The sequence below is a fragment of the Sardina pilchardus genome, chromosome 20, assembly GCF_963854185.1.
Source record: "Sardina pilchardus chromosome 20, fSarPil1.1, whole genome shotgun sequence".
NCBI classification, from domain to species: domain Eukaryota; kingdom Metazoa; phylum Chordata; class Actinopteri; order Clupeiformes; family Clupeidae; genus Sardina; species Sardina pilchardus.
The window spans coordinates 1,139,102-1,161,012 of record NC_085013.1 but is presented as its reverse complement, the minus strand read 5'-3'; the positions used below and the strand labels follow the sequence as shown (position 1 = coordinate 1,161,012).

The 21,911-nt window shown below is 42.6% G+C and overlaps 2 protein-coding genes across 9 annotated transcripts in view; one reads left to right on the top strand and one right to left on the bottom strand.

Moving 5' to 3' along the window:
* LOC134068188 (KATNB1-like protein 1) overlaps positions 1 to 21,911 on the top strand; it is a 43,444-nt gene that overhangs the window by 19,312 nt on the left and 2,221 nt on the right. For 2 of the 6 annotated variants that reach the window (XM_062523760.1, XM_062523765.1), the window contains exons 2-5: positions 17,474 to 17,523; positions 20,936 to 21,063; positions 21,245 to 21,282; positions 21,426 to 21,720. In XM_062523760.1, coding sequence (XP_062379744.1) covers positions 20,950 to 21,063; positions 21,245 to 21,282; positions 21,426 to 21,720 — 447 coding nt within the window. In that variant the 5' untranslated portion in view covers positions 17,474 to 17,523; positions 20,936 to 20,949. Of the gene's footprint in view, positions 1 to 17,343; positions 17,524 to 20,042; positions 20,142 to 20,464; positions 20,567 to 20,935; positions 21,064 to 21,244; positions 21,283 to 21,425; positions 21,721 to 21,911 lie in introns of those variants that run through there. The other 4 variants (XM_062523762.1, XM_062523763.1, XM_062523764.1 and 1 more) reach the window with 4 other exon arrangements.
* acp7 (acid phosphatase 7, tartrate resistant (putative)) lies at positions 1,198 to 20,443 on the bottom strand. 3 transcript variants are annotated; one of them, XM_062523756.1, is made up of 15 exons: positions 20,304 to 20,443; positions 17,440 to 17,519; positions 16,762 to 16,906; positions 15,112 to 15,312; positions 14,666 to 14,848; positions 14,272 to 14,297; positions 12,908 to 13,005; positions 7,993 to 8,055; positions 6,440 to 6,554; positions 6,097 to 6,210; positions 4,385 to 4,451; positions 3,765 to 3,832; positions 3,313 to 3,384; positions 2,438 to 2,575; positions 1,198 to 1,958 (listed from the first exon to the last, which is right to left on the bottom strand). In XM_062523756.1, exons 3-15 carry the CDS (start codon positions 16,868 to 16,870, stop codon positions 1,893 to 1,895), a joined length of 1,320 nt encoding a protein of 439 aa, XP_062379740.1. In that variant the 5' UTR covers positions 16,871 to 16,906; positions 17,440 to 17,519; positions 20,304 to 20,443; the 3' UTR covers positions 1,198 to 1,892. The 3 variants fall into 3 exon arrangements, with proteins under 3 accessions (XP_062379740.1, XP_062379742.1, XP_062379743.1); XM_062523758.1 differs by having other exon boundaries at positions 17,440 to 17,516; positions 20,304 to 20,438; XM_062523759.1 differs by lacking the exons at positions 17,440 to 17,519; positions 20,304 to 20,443 and adding an exon at positions 17,045 to 17,164.

The following is a 21,911-nucleotide window of genomic DNA, read 5'->3' as shown; positions in this document are numbered from 1 at the left end:
CAAGCCAACCATCCCTCCATTACTTTTGCATGGTATAGAGTGAGTGAAAGCTGTGGTATCTATAATGAATATAGGACCCAGTCAATAGATCCATCTGACAGTCAGTAAATCCACAAAGAAGCGTAGCAAATTTAAAGTCGACTTTATGTGCATGTCAGATCATTTGCCAGATGACAAATGGAGGCCAGCCACAGTGATCATTTTGATATATCACCCTGAACAGTCACAATGTCCTCTTTTTTAATATACCCATGATCTAACACCTGATGAATGCAGAACTGTTTTCCGTTCTTTCAAGCATTTAAATTTAAATGCTCTTCAAAGTTATTTATTTGGCTGACTCAAATGTCTGTAAATGGAGCCCTAGACTGGCGCAGTAGAAGGTGTGCATTCTATACCACATTTATTCAGCTGTATGTATCCTGGGGACATATTGGGCTTATTTTAGCAACGCTTCAGGGAACGTAGTTGTGCTTTTTGAGTTAAATATATATGCCTTGTTTTCAATGGCATCCATTACCAGTACAATGTTTCAGCAGAAAACATACAGACGTGCCTTACAGACAGACAGACAAGTATCCTTATTTGCAAAGCCATAGGTAAAAAAAAAAGTCAAGCTTGGAACTGTTTTGAGCCATATGATTCACACAGCAGTGGAGCTGGACCACTGCCATGCTGTAGAGTCCTGAGCGGCGCTGTGTGGTTATTAGGCATTAACGGCACGGCAGCCAACGTGACTTACAGCCAAGCATGTGGGAGATGCCTCTGCAAAGGGCATTAAAGCCCTTGGCCCAGCACGTCTCTGCGGCGGCCCAAGGCATGCGTTATATAACTCGGCTTCTGCGAGGTGTGCGTCTGCCTACCCGCCCGCCAGTCTTGGTGCCCCCGCCGCCGCTTCATTTGAAACGTTTTTTGGTCACGTCAAGATCACGCTTGAGAGAAGAGCAGACTACTTAAATCTGCCAATATCTAAATGGGTGTCTCAGTGGAAAGAAAGGATAGAGAGATTGGTGTTTCTTTTAAGTTGATCGACAGGCTCCAAACTTGTTGATATGACATTATCGCTCAGCTATGAAGACTTCTTTATAGCCACTTTCGGGACTAACAATCTACAATCTGTCACCTGAAAGAATTCACTGTTTGAAGAAATCCAGGCCAGGTGGTGCAGCATACACAGACACAGCCAGACACTGCATACTGGGGGGAAAAGGATTTATTAATATCTGTTGTGTAGATCAAAGTCACTGTGTACATTACTGTTAAGAGAGTGTTTGACAAAAGAAACATAAAGGATGGATATTAAAAAGGGATTTCGTAGTCGTACACTTTCCAAACGTGTGTAATTACAGTATAGACTTGGTAGATGTCCATTACGCTCAATAACAAAACATCTTATTGTCAACAGAAAAGGGGAAAGAAAAAGGATTTAGTCTGATGGCTTGACACATTTAAGACAGGCCAAAAAGGATGTGCTAGCCGCACTTCTCTTGCACTCCCATCCATTCCCTTGCACTTATGGCATTCTCCTTCTGTTTAAAGGACTCATTCTTTCCCTGCTGATCTGAGAAGCGCCAGTTTCCTTTGGGGGGAAGTAAACAGTGTACAGTATGTCTGGCTACATGCACTCTGAAATCATTCCGGGGTTCAAACGTGACCTCCGATTCACAAGTGCATCTGATTAATCCTAAAAGTGAGAGCATTTGTTTGTGTTGCTTGCTTTTGGATTTTTTCTCATATGCGGTGTTCTTTCTTTTATTCAAAAATCATCTCTTGCCAGTTTTATGCAGACTAAAGTGCAGTTCACCTTTGATTAGGTAAAACAGTGTATTTCCTGAGAGATTCTGATTGGTCCAGGTCCATTTCCTGTGACCTTGTCACTTCCAGAAGATTCCTCAGAGCCACGCCTCTGGGCCATGCTTGTCCTTTACCAGCCATATGCTGTCGATAACCTTCCCATACTGTAGAGAAAATCAGCAATGATCAGTACTCAAGCCATCTTCAGCATCAAGGCCATCAACCTCAACTCCTTAATGTTAGCAATGATAAGATATTACAGTGTCATTACTAATTGATTTCTGGCTAATTGTTTAGTAACTAATTAGAGGTAACAACCCTTGTTGCTACATACAAATATCAGTGGATTCATACAGCACACAGGACCCTCACATCGGAGCTCAATGAGTCTCAGATGAGACACACAAGTGCACTGCCACTGAGGCCTTCAGCAGGTATGTGCACATCAGCCAGCACGTCTTCATATGCCTCTCTCCAATAAAGGTGTTGAGACCACTCTTAGTCATGCACAGGATTAACATGGTCACCCTCAGCATGAACACTGAGTCTTCATTCTTACACAGACAAGTCATGGCCAGAGACACATGAAGGGGACCTCATCTTTTCACATAACTCTGGACAGGTGTGGATAGACTGTTCTCACCTTGTCATCAGATACCTGCTCCAGGTAAAGATGGCTGGAGTTGAACACCTGCATCCGAGCGTAACCATAGTCAGTGCTTCGGAACGCGCTCCAGGCCCTGAAGTCAGGAATGAAGGGGTCCGTCCGCTCCTTGCATCCCTGGAAGGACCAAACATATTCCAACCCACCGTCACTCACTGGGCTCTGAGGCCTTGGGACACGCCAGAGCCAATTTCTTCTATTTGTTTAATCCAGATGAAAATGATTTGGGCGCCTTTCCAAGCCATCCATATTTCAGTGCGGCTTGGTTCCAGGCTAGGTGTTTCAGTTTTAAATGTTTACACACATGTATTAAATATCCACATAAATCTGAGTTACAAACACTATCGCTCCGATTGGAAAAGTGAAAATTGGAAAGTGGTCAGCTGATTCAATTTGCATTGAGTGATTTGAAAACCTTGCTGCAGGCTTTGTGGCTCAGCAGGAGTTTTGGAGCTGAGCTCCTTTTGGCTCTCACGTCTTGCAGTCAGAGCAAAGAATTATGGGATGTCTGTTCCCTCTTGCACTGTGTGATTACTGGTTCATTTACAACAATCTAACCTACTGAATTGGGAGAAATATCCAGGTGTGTCTATGCTGTTGGCCCAAGGGCTTGTTTGAGCACAAGGCAAATAAACAAACAATCATATATTCAATCATGCAGGTGTGGCTGTAATGATGATTAACTTGACTTTTTGTAGCCTTGATATCCACTCAGTCGGCCGATTTGTTTAATTGACACAGTTGTGTCAGTTGATTGAGTGATTGACAGACTGTCTACTCTCAGACTGAGGTCTAGAGCATGAGTTGTTGTTTAAATGCGTTCACAGAGCATGCAGTATATGCCAGATACTCACAGCTGATCCAGTGATGATGTGCACAGGCGCTTTAGGATTCACATACGGTTCATTTGTGCTCCCATTGAAAACCTGTGGGGGTCACAGAGTATCACATGCAAACAAGTCAACAGATAATATGCATTACTTAATTCATTACTTTAATTATGTAAACCCCTGTTCTTTAAAATACACATTTCAAAACTGGTCTTTAAGTACTATGAATGTCCACCATTAACACATATGTGAAAACTTAAAAAATTAGCTCGGTCTACATGCACCTGCTCTGGCACCGTTCTGTGTTCTTAAAGTGAACTTCCTATCCAACTATCTTTGATCTGAAGAAGGTCTGAAGAAGGACAAAATGCTAGCTATAAAGTGAGTGCAATAGAGTTTTTTTCTTAACTAAACTGTCATCCTGCGACAAGCCTGGCTCAAATGGATACTCTGTGATTGGGTGAAGCGAAGCTCACCGTGTAATTGTAAACTGGCCAGAGCCTTTCGTAGCTGTGCTCATGGGCCCACACCTCCAGGTCCACACCTGTGGAATACACCAGAACCAGGAGCAGGCATCAGTTTAGCAGTGACTCACAGTACAAGAGAAATGTACCAGACACAGCAATCAGTCTGTCACAGACTCACAGCCAAACCACAGAGAATACTCAGTGTGGAAGGTCATTGATTTGAAAGGAAACAAGTCTGTTTTGCTGTAATCTCTGTATGATTGGCTGATGGCTGCACTTCCATGTGGTTTTCTGCAGTTTGTGGATTTTAGTGTGTTTTGTGGATTTTTAGTCAAAAAAGGTTCCATAATAGAATAACTAAAAAGGAAAAAAATACTTTTGTTAGGCACAAGGTAAATAAACTGACAAGAATAATAATGAAAAAAAACTACTGGTATGTTGAACTGGTGATGCAAAACATGAGCAAAAATGGCAGAGCTGACGTTGAATATTTTGCTAAACACATTAGAAATCTCACTATCTAGGAGTAGGAGTCTGAAGTGTGACCATATCAACCACAGCATGGCCATACCGTGACATCACCAAACCTGACCATAGGATGACAGTATCAGACGATAACGTAGACTCACCATATCTGTAGAAAATATCCTCGAGCCCAGGTGCTGGGGGGTCGGTGGTATTGAGTCCAGTCCTGACCTGAGGAGAGGAGAGGAGAGGAATTACATTTACGTTTGGAGGAATAATTAAATCTGATACTGCAGTCGGTTTCGCTCGAACCGTTACCCTTACTTTTAAAATACTTTCAGTCTGAAATCATGCTTCCTCAACTCGTGCCATATTTCTCAACTCCACTTCCAAACCTTTTTCTACTCCAAAGTCAAGGTATCACTACTGTAACTTTATTTCAGTCAAGAGAAATCGTCTAAAAAAGATAACTCTAGGACTAATAAAATCAAAACAGTTAATCTCAGAATTATAAAAAGGATCTAGTTGAAATACATTACAACTGAGTATATTTAATTTGACTACATCTACAGTATATGGTTAGGCTAACACGTTTGTTTCTTGAAGAGTAACTATTGCAGTAGAGCTTATGCATCTAGATGTGTAACTTGTGTGGTGTTTAGGAACTGTCTGCTGTGACAAGAACACTGACTGTGTCAAACTGAAAATGTAATCAGCAGCTTTGAGATCGAAGAGAATGACCATTCCATAGCACCAGAAATGGCTGTTTCCGTGGGTACAGAACCCCTCACACTGCGAGCGATTCACATGCCTCACAAAGCATCTGGGTGCAAATCTTCCTAATGGGTCCCATTTCCATACGCTAGGCCTCCTGGGACACATCCTCATTAAGCACAACATAATATATAGTCTAAACAGCATTCAGTCACTTCTCTCATTCCCAGCTTTAAAAGCATGGCTACCATTATCCCTCGTCACAAATTGTTGGCCAGGGTATAAAAAACAACAAATGAGTGGTGTTCCACTGAACCAAAGATTTGGGAACGAAAGGCAAGTTTCTTATTCCCTCATTCATTAGCAAGGTGGTGGATTTGGAGGAGTGCTCCAGGAGGCTGGCTGTGCAGTGCTGTGCTGTGCTGTGCTGTGCTGGATTTATGTCTGGTGTGGAGACCCCACAAGCACAGAGCTGCAGGAGCACGCGCCTGGCGCCACAGTTAACTAACGACCCCTTAGTACCCCAACCCTCCTGCCCTCTCCCAGGTCGTCTCTGGTTCCATCCTCTGTCCATTAGCCTGTCAGGCCAGGGGTGATATACACACGGGAGCGTGGACCTCTGCTCCGGTCCCAGAGGCCTCAGTCAGCGCACCATGGGTCAGCCAGAGCACACCTCCACTACGCCAGTTTGATCGCTGGCCTCTCTTGCTGACGACTGGAGCCATCGGAGTTCACACTCTGTAACCATGACGCTGCAGACTGGCTCAAAAAGACACACGAAGCAACCACAAAGCAACCCAACTCCGCCAACCCTGTTCAAAAACCCACTCAGCCTCGGCTGCGCATAAAGTGCAGAATGTTCTGGAACTGAAATCCTGAAGGACTTCAATGATCAGTCTGCTTACTTTCCAATGAAAAGACTAAAAAAAAGTCAGACTGAACAGTACACACAACTGAGCCTTAGTGTGCCGATAAACAAATATGTAATAACGTTGTGCTGTGCAATCAATACAAGCTTGTGGATGTGCATAGTTGCTAAAGCACTCTTCCCATTACCTCAGAGATTAGACAGGTAAAACCATTGAAGACTAGCTATAAAACATGGAGACTAGTTCCACGTATTGCCAGTGGACCTCTTGAGTTATGCTTTAGTCGTACATACACAGCTGTTGAACTGGGTGCAGTCGTCCTTGTCTGCGTTGGAGCAGTACATTGGCCTGTGGCCCATGGTGATGATCCAGGGCCTCTGGGCTCGGTTCTCCGGCCTGTTCGCCTCCTGAGACAAACACACACACACACACACACACACACACACACACACACACCACATCGAAAAATCAGGTCTGCAGGAAAACTTAACCTGCCATTAAGAAGTATGTTCAACTTTTAGCAGATCTGTTTCGCTTAGGAGAGAGTAAACTAATGTTTAGAAATAGATTTGAACAATTTGCTTGTTGTTGCTTGTTTTCTGGTTTAAGCTTAATAGATAAAAAAAAATGCAGTACCTCAAGATCCTTCTGTAGCCACTCGTACTGTTTAAAGAGAAGGTCCAGGCCATAGTGGAGATAGAAGTAGACCTCTGTGGAGAAGGAAACGATGTGGACAGGTCCTACGTTCCAGCTGCGGATAGACCACATACACAAGGCTAGAGACCCGAGAGAGATAGACAGACAGCCACACACACACACACATCCTCTGAACAGTTACTTATTTGGTGGAATCAATTATGAAAACAGTCTTGACACACTGTCATTACACTGAGCCATTCCTCACGTTCACTAATCCCCGCAGGAGAGGAGCAACGGAACGGAATGAACCAACGCGTTCAATTTAAACGGCTGATTCACCGAATAAAAAACAAAATAGTGATAGGGGACTATTCCAGCAGCAGGGAACGGCAATAATAATGAATAAGGTCGACCATAAAAGTGCCTCCTATCCCAATTTCATGATTCTTCCTAATAGTTGTGTAGATCACTGTTCCTGGAAAGCCCGCAAAATGCAGAGATTTTCCTCGAAAATCAAATGGGACTAACACACTGCTACAATCTCCTCTGCTCCCATTCTTCTAAATGTATCTTTACCATAGGTGCATGTGGTGGACACTGTGGCAGAGATGACCAGTATTCTGAACCTTGACTGTAATTTCAGCCCTTTCCCAACTTTAAAAGAGATGTGGGTGGGAAAGAAGACCCATAGGACAATAGCGGAGCCTGGTGAAGACAGTGGGGACTAAATGGAGCGTGTGGTGACTATAATTTAGCCACACTGTGAAAATCGCAAGTGAAAATAGAGAAAGGAGGAAAAGAAAACAGAAGCTTAAGGTGATGATAGCTTCTCTACGATAGACAAATAGGTAGAAAAAAACGCAATCCCTGGGTCTCAATTCGTTGTCACAATACCCCTCGCATTCCACCGCACCCACTAATGACCATCCCATGATGCACTCATTCTGCTCATACTGTCATTCTGCTCATACTGTACCAGCGGCGGTCTCGGTCTGGCTGGCTGTGTGTCTGCAGTGCTCTAGCGCTCAGCGGCGGCAGCTCCGGCGTGACAGAGTGGAGCCTGAGCAGCAGTGGTTCCCTCTAAACAGGAAAGGCCCAGAGAGGCAGGCGCTGTGGCGGCAGGCCCCGTGGAGGGGTAGGGTTACGGGGCTGACAGACGGAGCTGTCACCAGGGGCTCAGCCACTTCCTCCAGCCCCACGGCCGTCTCCTTTAAAGACTTTAAAGACGGCAAGACCGCTGCTGCTGGGATTTTTTTTATTTTGGATGGGCTACTGGAAGTTATGCAACTGGATCTGAAGATACTGAAAATTCTGCGCTGCGCTGTTGATGTGTTGTGCTGTGTGTGTGTCTGTCTCTCTGTGTGTGTGTGTGTGTGTGTGTGTCTGTCTGTCTGTCTGTCTGTCTGTGTGTGTGTGTGTGTTTGGTGCGTGTCTGTCTCTGTGTGTGTGTGTGTGTCTGTCTGTCTGTCTGTCTCTGTTTGTGTGTGTGTATGTGTGTGTGGGAGTCTGGCTCTGTTTGTATGTGTGTATGTGTGTTGTGCTTCTCCCACCTGTACCAGAGGCTCTCGGTGTTCCCTGGCATACTGAAGCGGTTCCGGTAGTTGGAAAAGTTGCTGTGGAAACAACACAAAGTGTAAAATCAGTTGAAAAGTTCAAATCAATCCCAACTGGGATTTCTCAACATACAGCCACACCTAACAACCGTATCATCCAAACAAGAGCAACAGCCAAGACAGTAAGTGCATTTGGAGCACCAGAGCAGGGCCAGCACAGAGCCAGCACAGAGCCAGCACAGAGCCAGATGGGAGTTGTTGTTATCTGGGAGAGCCATAATGTCAGCGAAACGGCGGCCTCTTTTTAGGAAGCTTGCTTCTCACTCATCCAAGCCCTCCAGTGGGCAGGCAGACAAAGCTCTGTCAAGTGATTGTGTTCAGGGTTGAATGAGAGTGGCTCTTTATTTTACAAGCTTTTAATTGCTGTCGTTTATAGATTTTTAATCGCCATAGTTCACTCGACTGTTAAACGAGGGGTCCAGCTTTTCCATGAGTAAAAGCTCTGGCACCAGGAGCCCGTCTCGTTCTGTCTCTCTCTTACGTAAGTCTGGGGGATGACGAGGGCAGGTGAGGTGCTAGCCCCCATGGGAAGCTGTGGCCAGTTGGGCTCGGGTGAATGGACTCATGCTGGGTCATGGTAGCTATTACAGGTCAGGGTCAGAGTTCAAAGAGTGAGCCAGAGGTCAGGCCCATTCTCTTCAGAGTTTGGGGAGTAATTTACAGTCATCCCTTGTTTAGAGGCGGGTGAGCATTGGCAGTAAAGTTGGCTGCAAATAATTAGGCAACAGGGCAGTTCGATTTTCTGACCATATACATCTTTCAGCGTTTCAAGAGCATATTTTAAACGAATCTACTTATCTATTTTATTACATAATAATTGTGACTCTGCTCACAAGTGTTGATAATTGTATGATAATGAAAGCTGAATTACTTAAAATGGAAGTCTCGATGCAATTTGACTGAAAATAACAGAGTATGCCGTTTCCATAAATAAACGCTTGGCTTGGCATCTCTTTTTGATTACATGGAGCAAAAGAAGTGATACGTGCCCAAAAAGGAGGAAATTCACTCACACTATCTCCATCAAAACAAAACAGCCAGCCAATGTGGTCGCCGCCGCAGAGCGGAGCATTCCGGACAGCACGAGGCAGGCTGCTGCAGAGAGGATGGAGGCCTGTGGGAGAGCGCTTGATCTGCAGGTAGCGATAGCACCCCCTGCTCCCGCTGCCAACTCAGAGACTAACACCTCCATCTGGTGGCTGGGTGGGCTCACAGCTCACAGGAGGTGGTACGGATGTGTGTGTGTGTGTGTGTGTTTGTGTGTGTGCTGGGTGGGGGATAGGAGACGGACTAGTGCAGCCAGAATGGTTGCTGTTAATAAACAGTATGGCAAAAGAAACAGCTGGGTAAATATGAGGAGAGAAAAAAAGAAAGAAAGAAAGAAAGAAAGAAAGAGAGACACTCATGATTTCTCGACAACATTCTACACGTGACTCAGATATGTGTGTTTGTTTAGTCTGCTATCCCAGCCGACAGAGCTGTGGCTGACAGAGACAAGCTTCGGCAATTTCTCACCGGCTTGTTTTATTTAAACTCATCCCAGTCTCCCCAGCATAATCAGTCTTTGAAACTATAACACTGGGAATAAACAGTTTTTTTTAGCAGACAATTTCACTGCATTCCACTGGGAATACGAGGGGAAAATATTCTCCTCTAGTGCTGTCGGAAACAATATGGATTGGGGGACTCCTGAACAACATCAACAGGACATTGTCTGTGCCGCCGAAAACACAATCCAACTGAATCCCGTCTCCAGCGGTCTCACTGAATCCCCGCTTTGACCATCTGCAGACTTTAATCGCCTCAACCTTTTCTTTTGAATTACTTCTAAAACTACAAGATGCGCGCCTAATCCTCGCTGGCTTCCACATAATGGGAAACACTGTTCTCTGGTCAGGCACAGTGCAATGTCAATAATTCACATCATTACTTCATTTGGTTTTATATGGCGGTGGTCATTCAGTGGCGCGCCAGAAGGCCAGCTGATCTGCGCCATGCGTGCTGGAGAACAAAGGGGCTGCTTGATTGGGGTCTTAGAGTCGCATGTGCGTGGCCTGGACATCATGGCGCTGGAATGCTGAAACAGCAGACTCACTGCACTGGGCTCTTGTCTGTCAATATGCCTCTCGCTCAGGCTGCTTCTTGCGGTCAGAACTATATTATGAGTGAGACAAAACAGGGCCCAGAGTGAGAGAGAGAAAGAGAGAGAGAGAGAGAGAGAGAGAACAAACGTGGGTGGGAGGGAGACAGCTTTAGAGGGAAAGAAAGATCATGTGAGAGAGAGCCAAAGAGAGACACACACACACAGAGAGAAAAGGTTCAAAGAACTGGGGGATGATAGAACCTATGTTGCAGTTAGACCCTCTGTTAAGCTGCATTCACATACGTCGCTACTCGCCCATCTCTGAGCGAGAACTGTCAATGTAAAGTGAATGTGTTCTAGCTGAATGTGGCCAGGACAGGCGATGCGAGGACTAGCGATGCGATGTGGGCGGGTACAAAGTTAAAATAATTTTAACTTCCAGCGATGCGAGTGAAGCGAGTGAAGCGAGTACCAAATCAGAATGTAGAATAGAGATGATTGACAGTTAACTGAAGCGAGGAGCGATGTGCGAGTAGCGACGTATGTGAATGCCCCTTTAGTCCCAGGTCAGAGATGAAGGGACTGGTACAGGGGTCATGGAACCAGCGAGCAGACAAACACTTCTGACTGTGACCACTAATATCAGATCAGGCACCCAAGCAAAACAGTGCCACTGGTCTGGCCTGTTCTGTGTTAGCCAAACTAGGCAGTGTGGAAACACACACACACACACACACACACACACACACACACACACAACAGGAGAGGTCAAAGCTTATGCATATTGTTTATGCACATATTCACACACACGACGGATGAAACACAGGTTTCAGTTCCTAGTGCACATGGACTGAATCACACAGTCACACACACATTTTCAACCGCACATTATGTGCACATGTGTGTACGCGTGCACACACACACGTATACAATTAGCATTTCTCAATGAGAACTATTACATTACAGTGGGAACATCTTAATGCCTTTCCAATAATGAGCCTTTCACTTTTCTTCACATTACTAATCCAATTTCAAAGTGTATTCCCTCATAGCCTCAGTAGGAGATGACAAGAAAAACTGTGGCTCTGAAAAGGAATTTGACAGGATGTGCTGTGTTAACAAATGGGTCTACGTCCTTTATTTGTTTATCTTGGACACTCAGGACTCAATTAGATGAGAGCAGCTTTTGCTTAATGACCTGCTTGGGGGTTAAAGACTAAAATGGCTCCTGATTGATCTAAAACTACACACTATGAAAACATAACAAACAAACTGTACAAACATGACAAACACTAACCAACCAACCAACTGTATAAGCAATGAAGAAATATTCTCAAGAGTGTTGAAAAGCTCTTACTGTACACACACACACACACACACACAACACGAGAGAGAGAGAGGGAGAGAGAGAGAGAGAGAGAGAGAGAGAGAGAGAGAGAGAGAGAGAGAGAGAGAGAGAGAGAGAGATTGTGGTGGTGGTGGGGATGGGACCTAAATGGTGGATTCCCTCAGTCCTGGAATACACATTTAAGTCCCGCCAAGCACCCTTCAATAACACACTTAGCACAGCGTTGAGTTCTGAGGAATGTGTAGAGAAGAATGGCAAGGCTGTGTGAGAGAGAAAGAGAGAGACGGGGAGTGATAGTGAGAGAGTGAGAGAGAGAGAGAGAGAGAGAGAGCATGGATGACAGGGAACAGTGAAAAGAGCTGCAGACAGAGAGACAGAGAGGAGACCTTCCACCCAGCGTTTAGATGCTGGATAAACCCCTTCATCTGTGATTGTCCTGAAGTGCAGACAGACTGGTGCTATGTGTGTGTGTGTGTGTGTGTGTGTGTGTGTGTGTGTGTGTGTGTGTTTAGGGGAACGACTCGAGACAGTGAATGTCTGAATGTGTGTGTGTGTGTGTGTGTGTGTGTGCGCGCACATACAGTAGGAGTGACAGACCGGGCCAGAGACATAGTGGTGAGATTGAAGAGTGAGAAACAAGGCATTTCAGTTGAACAGGAGTGTATGGTAGGGCAGGACAGAGTAAAGTAGAGCTTGATCGTCCAACCTTTCCCCTTCTATTTAAATACTAATTTAGAGAGTCAAGGGGTCAAATCTTTCCCAAAGTTACCTTAGGCTGTTTAGGTTGTTTAGGCACGCTTAGGTTGTTACTTAAGACCATTTCAGTGATGATTTTACAACCTTGTAAAGTGACCTTGGGTGTCATGAAAGGCGCTTTAAATAAAATGTATTATTATTATTATTATTATTATTATTATTATTATTTATTATTATGTTCAGGAAATCAGTTTCCAAAAGCTGGGCTGGATAATGGCCTTTCTTCTGGCCTTTTCTCCACTTTTCCACACCTACTGCACAGCTCACAGCTTTATGCACCTTATTTACAGACATAACCAAGTGGAGTAGACAACTTAATTCATCTTACTGAGGGCACATGAACTCAGTGTACTCCAAACATGTCTTTCTGTTTCTACCAGACCTTTCATTTACAACTGCACTGCTCACCGCAACTCCTGATGAAGTCCCTGATAGCTGTTGAGCAGTAATTCATTTTATTGTTGACTAGGGCATATTAACTGCCCCTGTGGCAAACCTGCCGTGGTTATGGCCGTGGCACTCACTAGGGATTCTCATGATTGCCAGGACAGGTCATGTATGGTACTCACTAGGGATTCTCATGATTGCCAGGACAGGTCATGTATGATACTCACTAGGGATTCTCATGATTGCCAGGACAGGCTCATGTACAGTATGGTACTCACTAGGGATTCTCATGATTGCCAGGACAGGTCATGTATGGCACGTAAGCGGCGATCGACTCCACCTGACGCATGTACTGGTCCCCGATCCGCGCATTATCCTGCAACAAAAGCACAGTGTTGATGAATAAGAGTAAATACAGCCAATTCTGCTTACTCAGTGATAAAGGGGCATTGACTTACATATCAAAATGAGTAAGACCTATTGTCATGCCATGTCCTAAACATGTTTTGATGCCTGCTGGGGTAATGAAATAGCTCAATTTTTCACAGAGAAATGTCTGGTGGGGTAATGAAACAGTTTAATCGTTCACAGAGTGATGTTGACAGAATAAATGCCACCTTATATGACTATTCATTAGTGATAATAATATAAGCCATACATTTGTTTGATTTTAATTTTACGAGACAGATCGTAAAGGCAAGGAAAACCCTGTAATGACAGTGGAAGATGGAGAGGGAGTGAAAAGGAACGTTGCAATCTTGTCCGAGGCCCGGGCTTGTCATTAGAGCGAATCAATTTTCCAGGCAACTTACGAGAATGCCCCCATCTACATACCAACCAGCCCTAGAGAAACTAGAACCGATCATTTTATAAATACTATAATGGCTGTGATTAAGGCCAGAAAACACAGCATACACATACACATACACATACACACACGCAGGCGTATACACAGACGCATACCAAGCAAGCCTTTCTCGCCTTTAATGACTTTCCAGACAGGTCTCTTTCCTGCTGCTCTGCTTTTCCTTTTATAAGGCAACAGAGGAATGAGAACTGGCATTGGAGCTGCGAGTACTGGTTGTACTGGGACGCTTCAAGTCTTGTGGTCGTCTGATCAGAGTGCTGGATGTCTGTCTTCCTTATAGGGGTATATTTAAACAGCATGTCTGGCTTTAGCCTTAACGTCAGTCCCACAACAATTACCTCCCCAGAGGCTGATTTCAAAACATGTAAAAAATGCCAAAAAGGAAATGCGGAGGCATTAAGTGCATCAACATCAAACGTCACTTTCAAATAGCCTAGTAGATGGTCATTGCATATGTACTAGTTCACAAGTACTCCCAGCCACATACCACAAATCATTACCGGTATGGTTTATTTGGTAATGGGTATCAACATTAGACCATTTTTAATGAAGCAACACGCAACAATTTGACAATTTGACAATTCCAGTTAACAGAAACGGCATTATAGACCAAATTTGGCTGCTAAACCTAGTTTCACTGCCAGCACACATCTGGTTTGAGAAGCATGCTTTCTGGCCAGCTCTGAACTTGCAGAGCATTTATCAGGTGTGTAGAAAAACAAGATACGTTAACCAGCAAGCTCCTCCAAAAGAAGCACAATTAAAATGCATTACCTCATGCATGTCATAAGCAAAGTCCCCTGTAACACAGAAAACAAAATGTAAATAGGAAAATATACAACAACTGATAATGAAAAAAATAATAAGAATAAAAAGTATTTCAGTACACAACATTTGATACAATTGCTTTTACTACAGAATTTAATATGGCCTTGTTAAACATGTATGTTATCCAAAGTGACACAGACCCACACCGACGAGTTTGAGAGTTGATCCCAGGCAATCGCCACCAGGTGCCCATGCTACCACTGGTCCACTATGTCTGCCATAACCAACTTTCAACTACATTGTACATATATATCAATCTCAAAGCAAAGAGTCAAAACAATAAAATATCTGCCCCACTGAGATGCTATTCTAGCCAGCCTAAGCATGTGATTAGTCTTACCGATGTGCAGAATGGCATCATACATTCCGACCTGCGTGTCCTTCTGCAGCCGGGCCAGAGACTGGGGGTTCTCGTTGCCCATGTCCCCAAACAGGGCAAACCGCGGGCTCCAGTCTGAGTCCTCCCTCAGAGCCGTTAGGTAGAACATGTCACTCCAGCCAGCATCACAGCCACAGTGATACACTACAAGAGGCCCACACAAGCGCACACACACACACACACACACACACACACACACACACACACACACACACACACACACACACACACACACACACACACACACACACACACACACACACACACACACACACACACACACACACACACACACACTAATATTTACATGTGCAAATGTTGTAATATGTTGAATAACATTTTCGCCGTTTATGACATGTCTTAAAAATACTACCAACAACAAAAACAAAAACAATAGATATCAGTACCATAGGAGACGCCAGGCTTCAGGTCTGTCAGCATGACTCTGTGGATGAACATCTGCCTCTTCTCAAAACCTCCATCTTCAAACAGCGTAGCCTGGCCTTTGGCCGAGAGCTCAAACAGCTTTCCTCCCCACACCCCGTACTCCACCACACTGTCTGTCTCGTTCACCGTGGTCCACGTCACTAGCATGGAGCCCGGGACCCCTGAGGAGCGAGAACGGGCAGGAGAGGGACAGTTAGGAAAAGTCATGACATTTAATTTAGTCACACCAGGGACATAGGTAGGATATGGCGTACAGTACATGCCATTCAGCCACTTTCTTCGGAAGTGGAAATGGAATTGTGGGGGAGAAAACAGAGAAGCTATTTTCTGTGTCATTGCTTAAAGGGAAACTATGAAGTTTGGGCATTTCTTTTGCTGTTTTCTTGTTCTTCTCTTACGGGTTTCCCTGCAGAGCTCCCCCTACATATTTTATGACACTCCTCAATCGGTCAGTCTGCCGTTTCCTCTTTCCCCGTTCCTCTGACAACGGTTTACTCGCTTTCGCTTCTCTCCGCTGGCTCTGCCATGACGAAAGTCTGAGAAACTCCATCGCTACCAGATCAAATAGTTAGGCCTAAACTTCCTGGTATAAAGTTGTCAATCAAATTACCAAATCAACATGCATTCTCCACTATATTTGGGCAAACGCAAAACAATCTCTTTGATTTAGGCTAAATAATTTCCCCATTAAAGCAATACTAAAGCACTTTTCCTCTGTCGCACAAACACTATCGATTTTTCAGCAAATAACGATGTCCACAGACAAGGTAGAGTATTTTGCATGATTTTATGAAAGTATGATGTACTACGACATTGAAGCAAGTCACATTTCTTACTTTCTAAAGTTTCTTATGTCTCATTCCATGGTATTACAGAACCGCTACCCGATCTGCTAAACTTACATAGTGCGGTTATAACCGATAGAGGTCCATGATGCAAATGCAGAAGTGCCGTTCACCCTGTTACGAGTTGATGAACCACTGAAGTGATTTTGGGAACATTATTTTGAGGTACAAAAAACTCTTTAGTGTTGCTGTAAAAAATAGGCTATAACAATGCTTGACATGATATATGACATATTATGCATACGTCGTTGGCTATATGCATCTATCATACATGATACAACATGATATCTGACATATGGGGGGATTGTTTGTCCTATAAAAAATGATGTTAAGCTTCTTTTTTTTGCTGGATTCATTTTCATTTTCCTTAGCAGTAGACTAGTTGAGTTGGTTAATAAACAGAATAGCTAACGTCGGAAAGAACAGGAGACGGTCTACATAGGTAATCTGGTTTAGTTAATGATGGTTGTTAGTAGACAAACTGATCAAACAGTTGTCAATCAAACTGATTTCAGATATCCAACTGTTATTAGTAGAGTGAATTGAAAGTGAGACTGTTTTAAATTAGAATAATATGTTGACCAATCTGACACTGAACAATCTAAATCAAAAGCTGATTATGCCCCATTTGATTAAAAATTGCATCAAAATAGAGCCCCTAGTGTAGACAAATACAGTATATGTGATCTAACTTCTAAGCTAGTTCAACATATGACATTGAATGTTGTACATTAACTTAAGTTTCACGTTACTTTTTATCCTTACCTGGATAGGATAAGTGCACCTGCTCAGGCTGTCTCTGAATAGGGGGGAAACCAAAAGCCAGTGGCATCAACCCATAGAGAAACACGGCAGTAGCAACAAGAGTGCCCATCTTTGTATTTCAGTAGTTGCACACTGCCTGGATGGACTGGTGTGGACAGAGAGTGAAGGAAAGGAAGCAAGGATAAAGAAGAAGTGAAAATAAGACCGCGGCTTGTCTGATCATGTCCTTTTGCAACTGCTATTTCATTTCAATAAAACACAATTGCTATCACACTGAGATCACCTGATTTGAAGACAAGAAAACAAGAAAACAAGAAAAAAAGACTGTACTCTGCCCAGCAGGTCAGAGTTTTCCAATAGGAGCTCTATTTTTACTGCCACCCAACAGACAGACAGACACACAGCACAACACTGCACGGCAGTCAAACAAAAACACAACTGTGCAAATACTGCCGTATCATTGCATGTGGTCAGCAAAAAATGAACCAATGCGGAAGTCAATCTAGTCAGCAGACAGCTGAAAACAGCTGAAAACAATAAATGGTTTTGAAAATGATGTTTTAGATGTAGATGTTTAAGGTAGACCATTTCTACTTTGTCAATCATTCTGTAATTAGCCATCAAATCTATTCAAACATCTTTATGAAACAGGCTAGTACCCTGCTGTTATTTCCTTACCTTGTGGGTTATTTAGATGTATTTTGACTTGCAGTGTGGTTTCCCTGGTCCTTGCATACTGCTGACCATACAATCATCTTCTGAGTGAGTCAAAATTTCATATGATGTTTCATTATAACAGTCAATAGCTAGGTATTGATAGCACAATACCTGGCAATTTACTAACTCTTCACAGCCAATCTAAGAGCATCGCACCATTCAAATTCAACTGTGAAGATCAAACGCTGATCATATTGGTGGCATATTTCAATATTCCAGAAAATAAAATGCCATTTTAACAAACACAATTCACCAAGGAATCGCATGAGACACTGCAACCTTACACCCTCAAAAATCAAGTGTCAATTTGTAACACTACACATATAAGTTTGGTGCAAAAGTTTGATTTTGCTAATGCTACAGTATGCCTATTATATGTAGTTCAGTTGCAATGCTTCACTTTACAGGATATACGAGGTATTTTGCAAGTTGTGAATTGTGTTAAAGACTGAAAGGTTTGGTAGATGCTTGTGAAGTGGAGATTTTGTTCTTAGATTTTAACCCTCTCTGGTCTAGCTGTCATATCAATGTTTTTCGCATGGGTTTACAAAAAAATATAATATTTTATGTTTATATATGATCATGTTTATAGTAGGGCTGTGAATAGATCATTGTAATAATCATTGAATAATCAGCATTAGTGACATTAAAGTTCAAAAACTTTTATTATTATTATTATTATTATTATTTTCCACATACAAGGTGGAGATTCCGCGAAATCGGTGCCTTTTCGACTTTCAACATTTTAAAAAATAAAGTTGTTCCAAACTTTTTTTTTTCAATACCCATTCATTTAGTCGTCTTCATAGTACAATAAATTATGTGGAGGCATCTCAAGCTATACTATTTACCATTTTATGACTGCTAATGTTTTCATAATTTCCTCAGTCCTGTTACCGACTGTAACAACACTTCCAATTACAATTATGCAACCGTTTACATACGTATATCTAAGTAGCATTTTGGTCCCTATTCTCATTGAGATTATGTCATATTTAGATTTTTTCAGAATTATCTGTTTTAGATCATAATTGGCATTAGTACCAGGACTGAGGTAAGGATTTCATTAGCAATAGTAATAGGACTGAGGGTAACAGGACTGAGGATTTCATGCTAATCTGCTCATTACTAGCTAACAGGTCAAGGTCAGAAATGCACATGGCATGTCATCTGAAAAGTTATTACCTGTAGATATTAGTAATATCAGGATTAATAAATAATTGTTTATATTTATACTTTAAATAATGGTAACAGGACTGATGTTGTATGTTGCCCCGCTCTACCTCTGCTGATAAAACATGAAAAATGGGACATTTAAGAAGAGTGAAACTTTCCCTTTTTTAAATTGTGGAATCCACTTCCCCTGAAATTATGTCACTTCCTTGAAATTATGTCACTTCTGGTTTGTACAATTATTTTATAGGGTTTTTTGGTGATAGTAACAGGACTGATATGAAATCAGGGACAATGACTTGACAATGATAAATGACTTATATTTCTAAGAAATTATATATATTTATGTCAAAACTATTACTTAACAATGAGATTACACTTGAAACAAAATAAAACTGTGAAAATAGTAGCCTATCTGTGCGCCCACATCTTATAAATGAGAAGTTATGTTGAAAAAGAACAACCATAGCGTGGGACAGGCCAAAATCCTTACCTTTAGCATATAAAATGTGATTTTAATTATTTTAAATAATAATTTATTGGAATTTACTTGATCTCATATTGATAATGGGATAGCAGTAACATTAAGAGTTTTTAACTTACATATTTATTCATTATGAAAGCAATTTTATAACTAATTTTCTGTTAGGAACGCTAAAAGGCACCGATTTCGTGGAATGGCCCAACGAAAATAAATTAACACTCCCCTCAATTTCAACACTATTTCGTTGCATTGATGTGGTACTTTAGAATTGCTGAACTCTGGTGATATGCAAATTACTTGCTGCAGACACTGCAGAGGACTTTATTTTAATCAACACCATCAGGCTGTTTTTTAAAAGTAAATGTTCCAATCAATGATCTCTAGGCAGCACATTCTCGTATCCCTCCTTCATTTTACAGGCCAGTCATCTCAACAATACTCTTCTCTACTACAGTCAGTGAAACTTTAACGCCTGAAAGCCAGCACTGGAGGACTGACAAAAAAGCTGCTATCCACAGCCTATCCGCATCTTGAATTAGGAATAGGCCTACCTAGAGATGACAAAATCTCAATGCAATAGGCTAGTATCAACATGCATCACATAAGCATACTTATTTGACATTCATACCTACTTTAACTTCTTCATTTTATTTATTTTATCTACATAACATTAACCCAGCAGGTTTTTAAGTCACGGGATTAGGCATTTCACTGTACTTTGTATGATTGTATGTGTGCCAGGTGTGTTGCCATTAGGGTTCGAATCATTGGTTAAAAGGTAAGAGTAGAGCCTAATGGTTGTTGTTTCCAAGGCCGAGGTTGTAGGAAGCAAGCAGGACAACAATTGTTAGATTCAATCATGAACCAGCACCACACAAGCAGACCGATGTGATATTTAGTTCAGTTTAGTAAAGTTAGGCCTACATATAGGCTAATTAACCACGTCATATAGCCTATGTGATTCATGAGACAAGTCTGTGTCCTGTGATAGGCTCAAAGCAACCAGGTGAGCGTCAGATGCGTCTGTCTTCAGGTAGTCTGCCTAAGGTCTACGTAGTCATTTGACGAACAGGTAACGTTTAACAACAAAGCGATAGAAATAACCTGTCAGTGGTATTTCATGTTTGTCAACTAGCCTATAACTTCATCTGCTGTAGGCTAGGCTTACCTTTTTAATGAATGTCGGCATCCGTTGCCTGCCGAGGTGACAACACTGTTATTCTAAAATGTTTGCTAAGGCTGTTGAAAAACAATAGGCCTATGTCAGTGCAGTAAGCAATGCTATTTAGGCTATCGTTTGATTTGTTTCAGCAAACTTTGCATCTCCCTACAGAAACAATATACTAGGCTAGTGACTGCAAACCCTGCACGGAAATCTCTGTTGTTTTGATTCCATCAAGGAAGTGTGAAGTAGCAGGAAGGGCATGCTGGGTAAATGTAATTCTAAAAGGGCCATGCGCACATTGAAACAATGTAATTTTGTGTCAATCTGACTTTTGTTCTGTGGCTACAATTATGTGACTGCTAATATGCTGTAAAGACAAATTAGAATTTGCACAAGACTGATTGTAAGATGTGCTGCACAGTCTGTTCAATGCGGGACCGGGTTGTGTCTGGTCTGGAATTTTTATTTACACCACCAACACTGTCAGCCCTCCTTGGCTGCACTAGGTGTCATGGTCAAAACTGTTGTAAACCTATGAGTTACAGGCTAAATGTGTAGCTGGTGGTAGGCTATGGACTGTTACGCTGTTTTTAAGAGTAAGTCTACTCAACACCACTGTTGCTTCATTTTGGCAGGGTGATCGTCAACAATGTCCTCTGAAGATCATGATGATGAAGAGGGGGGCTACCAGAGCACTGAAGAGGTTTTGTCTAATGAGGCTCAAATCTACAGGATACGATTCTCTGCTGCTAAACATGTGGAGGCAAGAATGAGAGGATTTCAGTTGTTCTGAGACAACACCGCCCTGTGTATTCTTCTGTAGGCCTATGCCTATCTTTAGGCTATAGTTAATTAAGATGGACCTAATGATTGTGGAAATGGTTTTAGATGATTAATGATGCTGATTATTGGTTTATCTGTCCAATTTCCCATTGTTTTTCTAGGTGGAGTTTTGTAAAAAAGAAGACACAAACAAGAAAAGGTAAGATCAAGAAAATGTCAAGAAATCTCAATCTCATCAAACTCAATGTGTATTATAACAAAGGATCACTTCCTTCTTCTAAAGTTGTGTGACTGATAAGACAACGACTTGTGTGAGCCTTATGTTGAGTCTCTGCCCATAAGACACCCAACAGGCCGCTCAGGAAACAACCCAGGGAGAGTGAAGCGAGTGGTGTCCTGTAAGAGGAAGAGCCATCGACACCTCACCGTCACCTCAGGGGCCCGGAGGAAGTCTCTCTCGACGGGGAAGCATCCAGATGCAGGTGGTGGTGACAGCGGCAGCAGCAGCAAAGACGAGGACGAGCCAGAGGACATGCAGGAGCTAAGCGACAGAGACTGCTGGGGGGTGGCTCAGCATAGGGACCAAGAGCCCAGGATGAAGGAAGAAATCTCCAAGTACGGAGACTTCTTCAAAGAGGTCAGAAATCTCAAAGCATTAAGCAAAAGAAATGTGACTTTATGGTGTACCGTATGTTTGTATGGGCAACTAGCAATCATTTTGGTATGATCTTCAAGGACGTGTTGATAGTAAAATATAGATTAAGAACAAACACACCTGTCATAGGTCTCTGCTGCTTTAGCCTTTCAGTGATATTGATTTCAGAATCT

Coding starts and splice junctions, on each gene's coding strand:
- acp7 (XM_062523756.1), bottom strand. CDS start 16,870: ATGGGCACTCTTGTTGCTACTGCCGTGTTTCTCTATGGGTTGATGCCA. Junction 13,006..14,271: donor TTGCTTATGACATGCATGAG/GTAATGCATTTT, acceptor CTTTTGTTGCAG/GATAATGCGCGGATCGGGGA. Junction 6,555..7,992: donor ACCGAGAGCCTCTGGTACAG/GTGGGAGAAGCA, acceptor GTCTATCCGCAG/CTGGAACGTAGGACCTGTCC.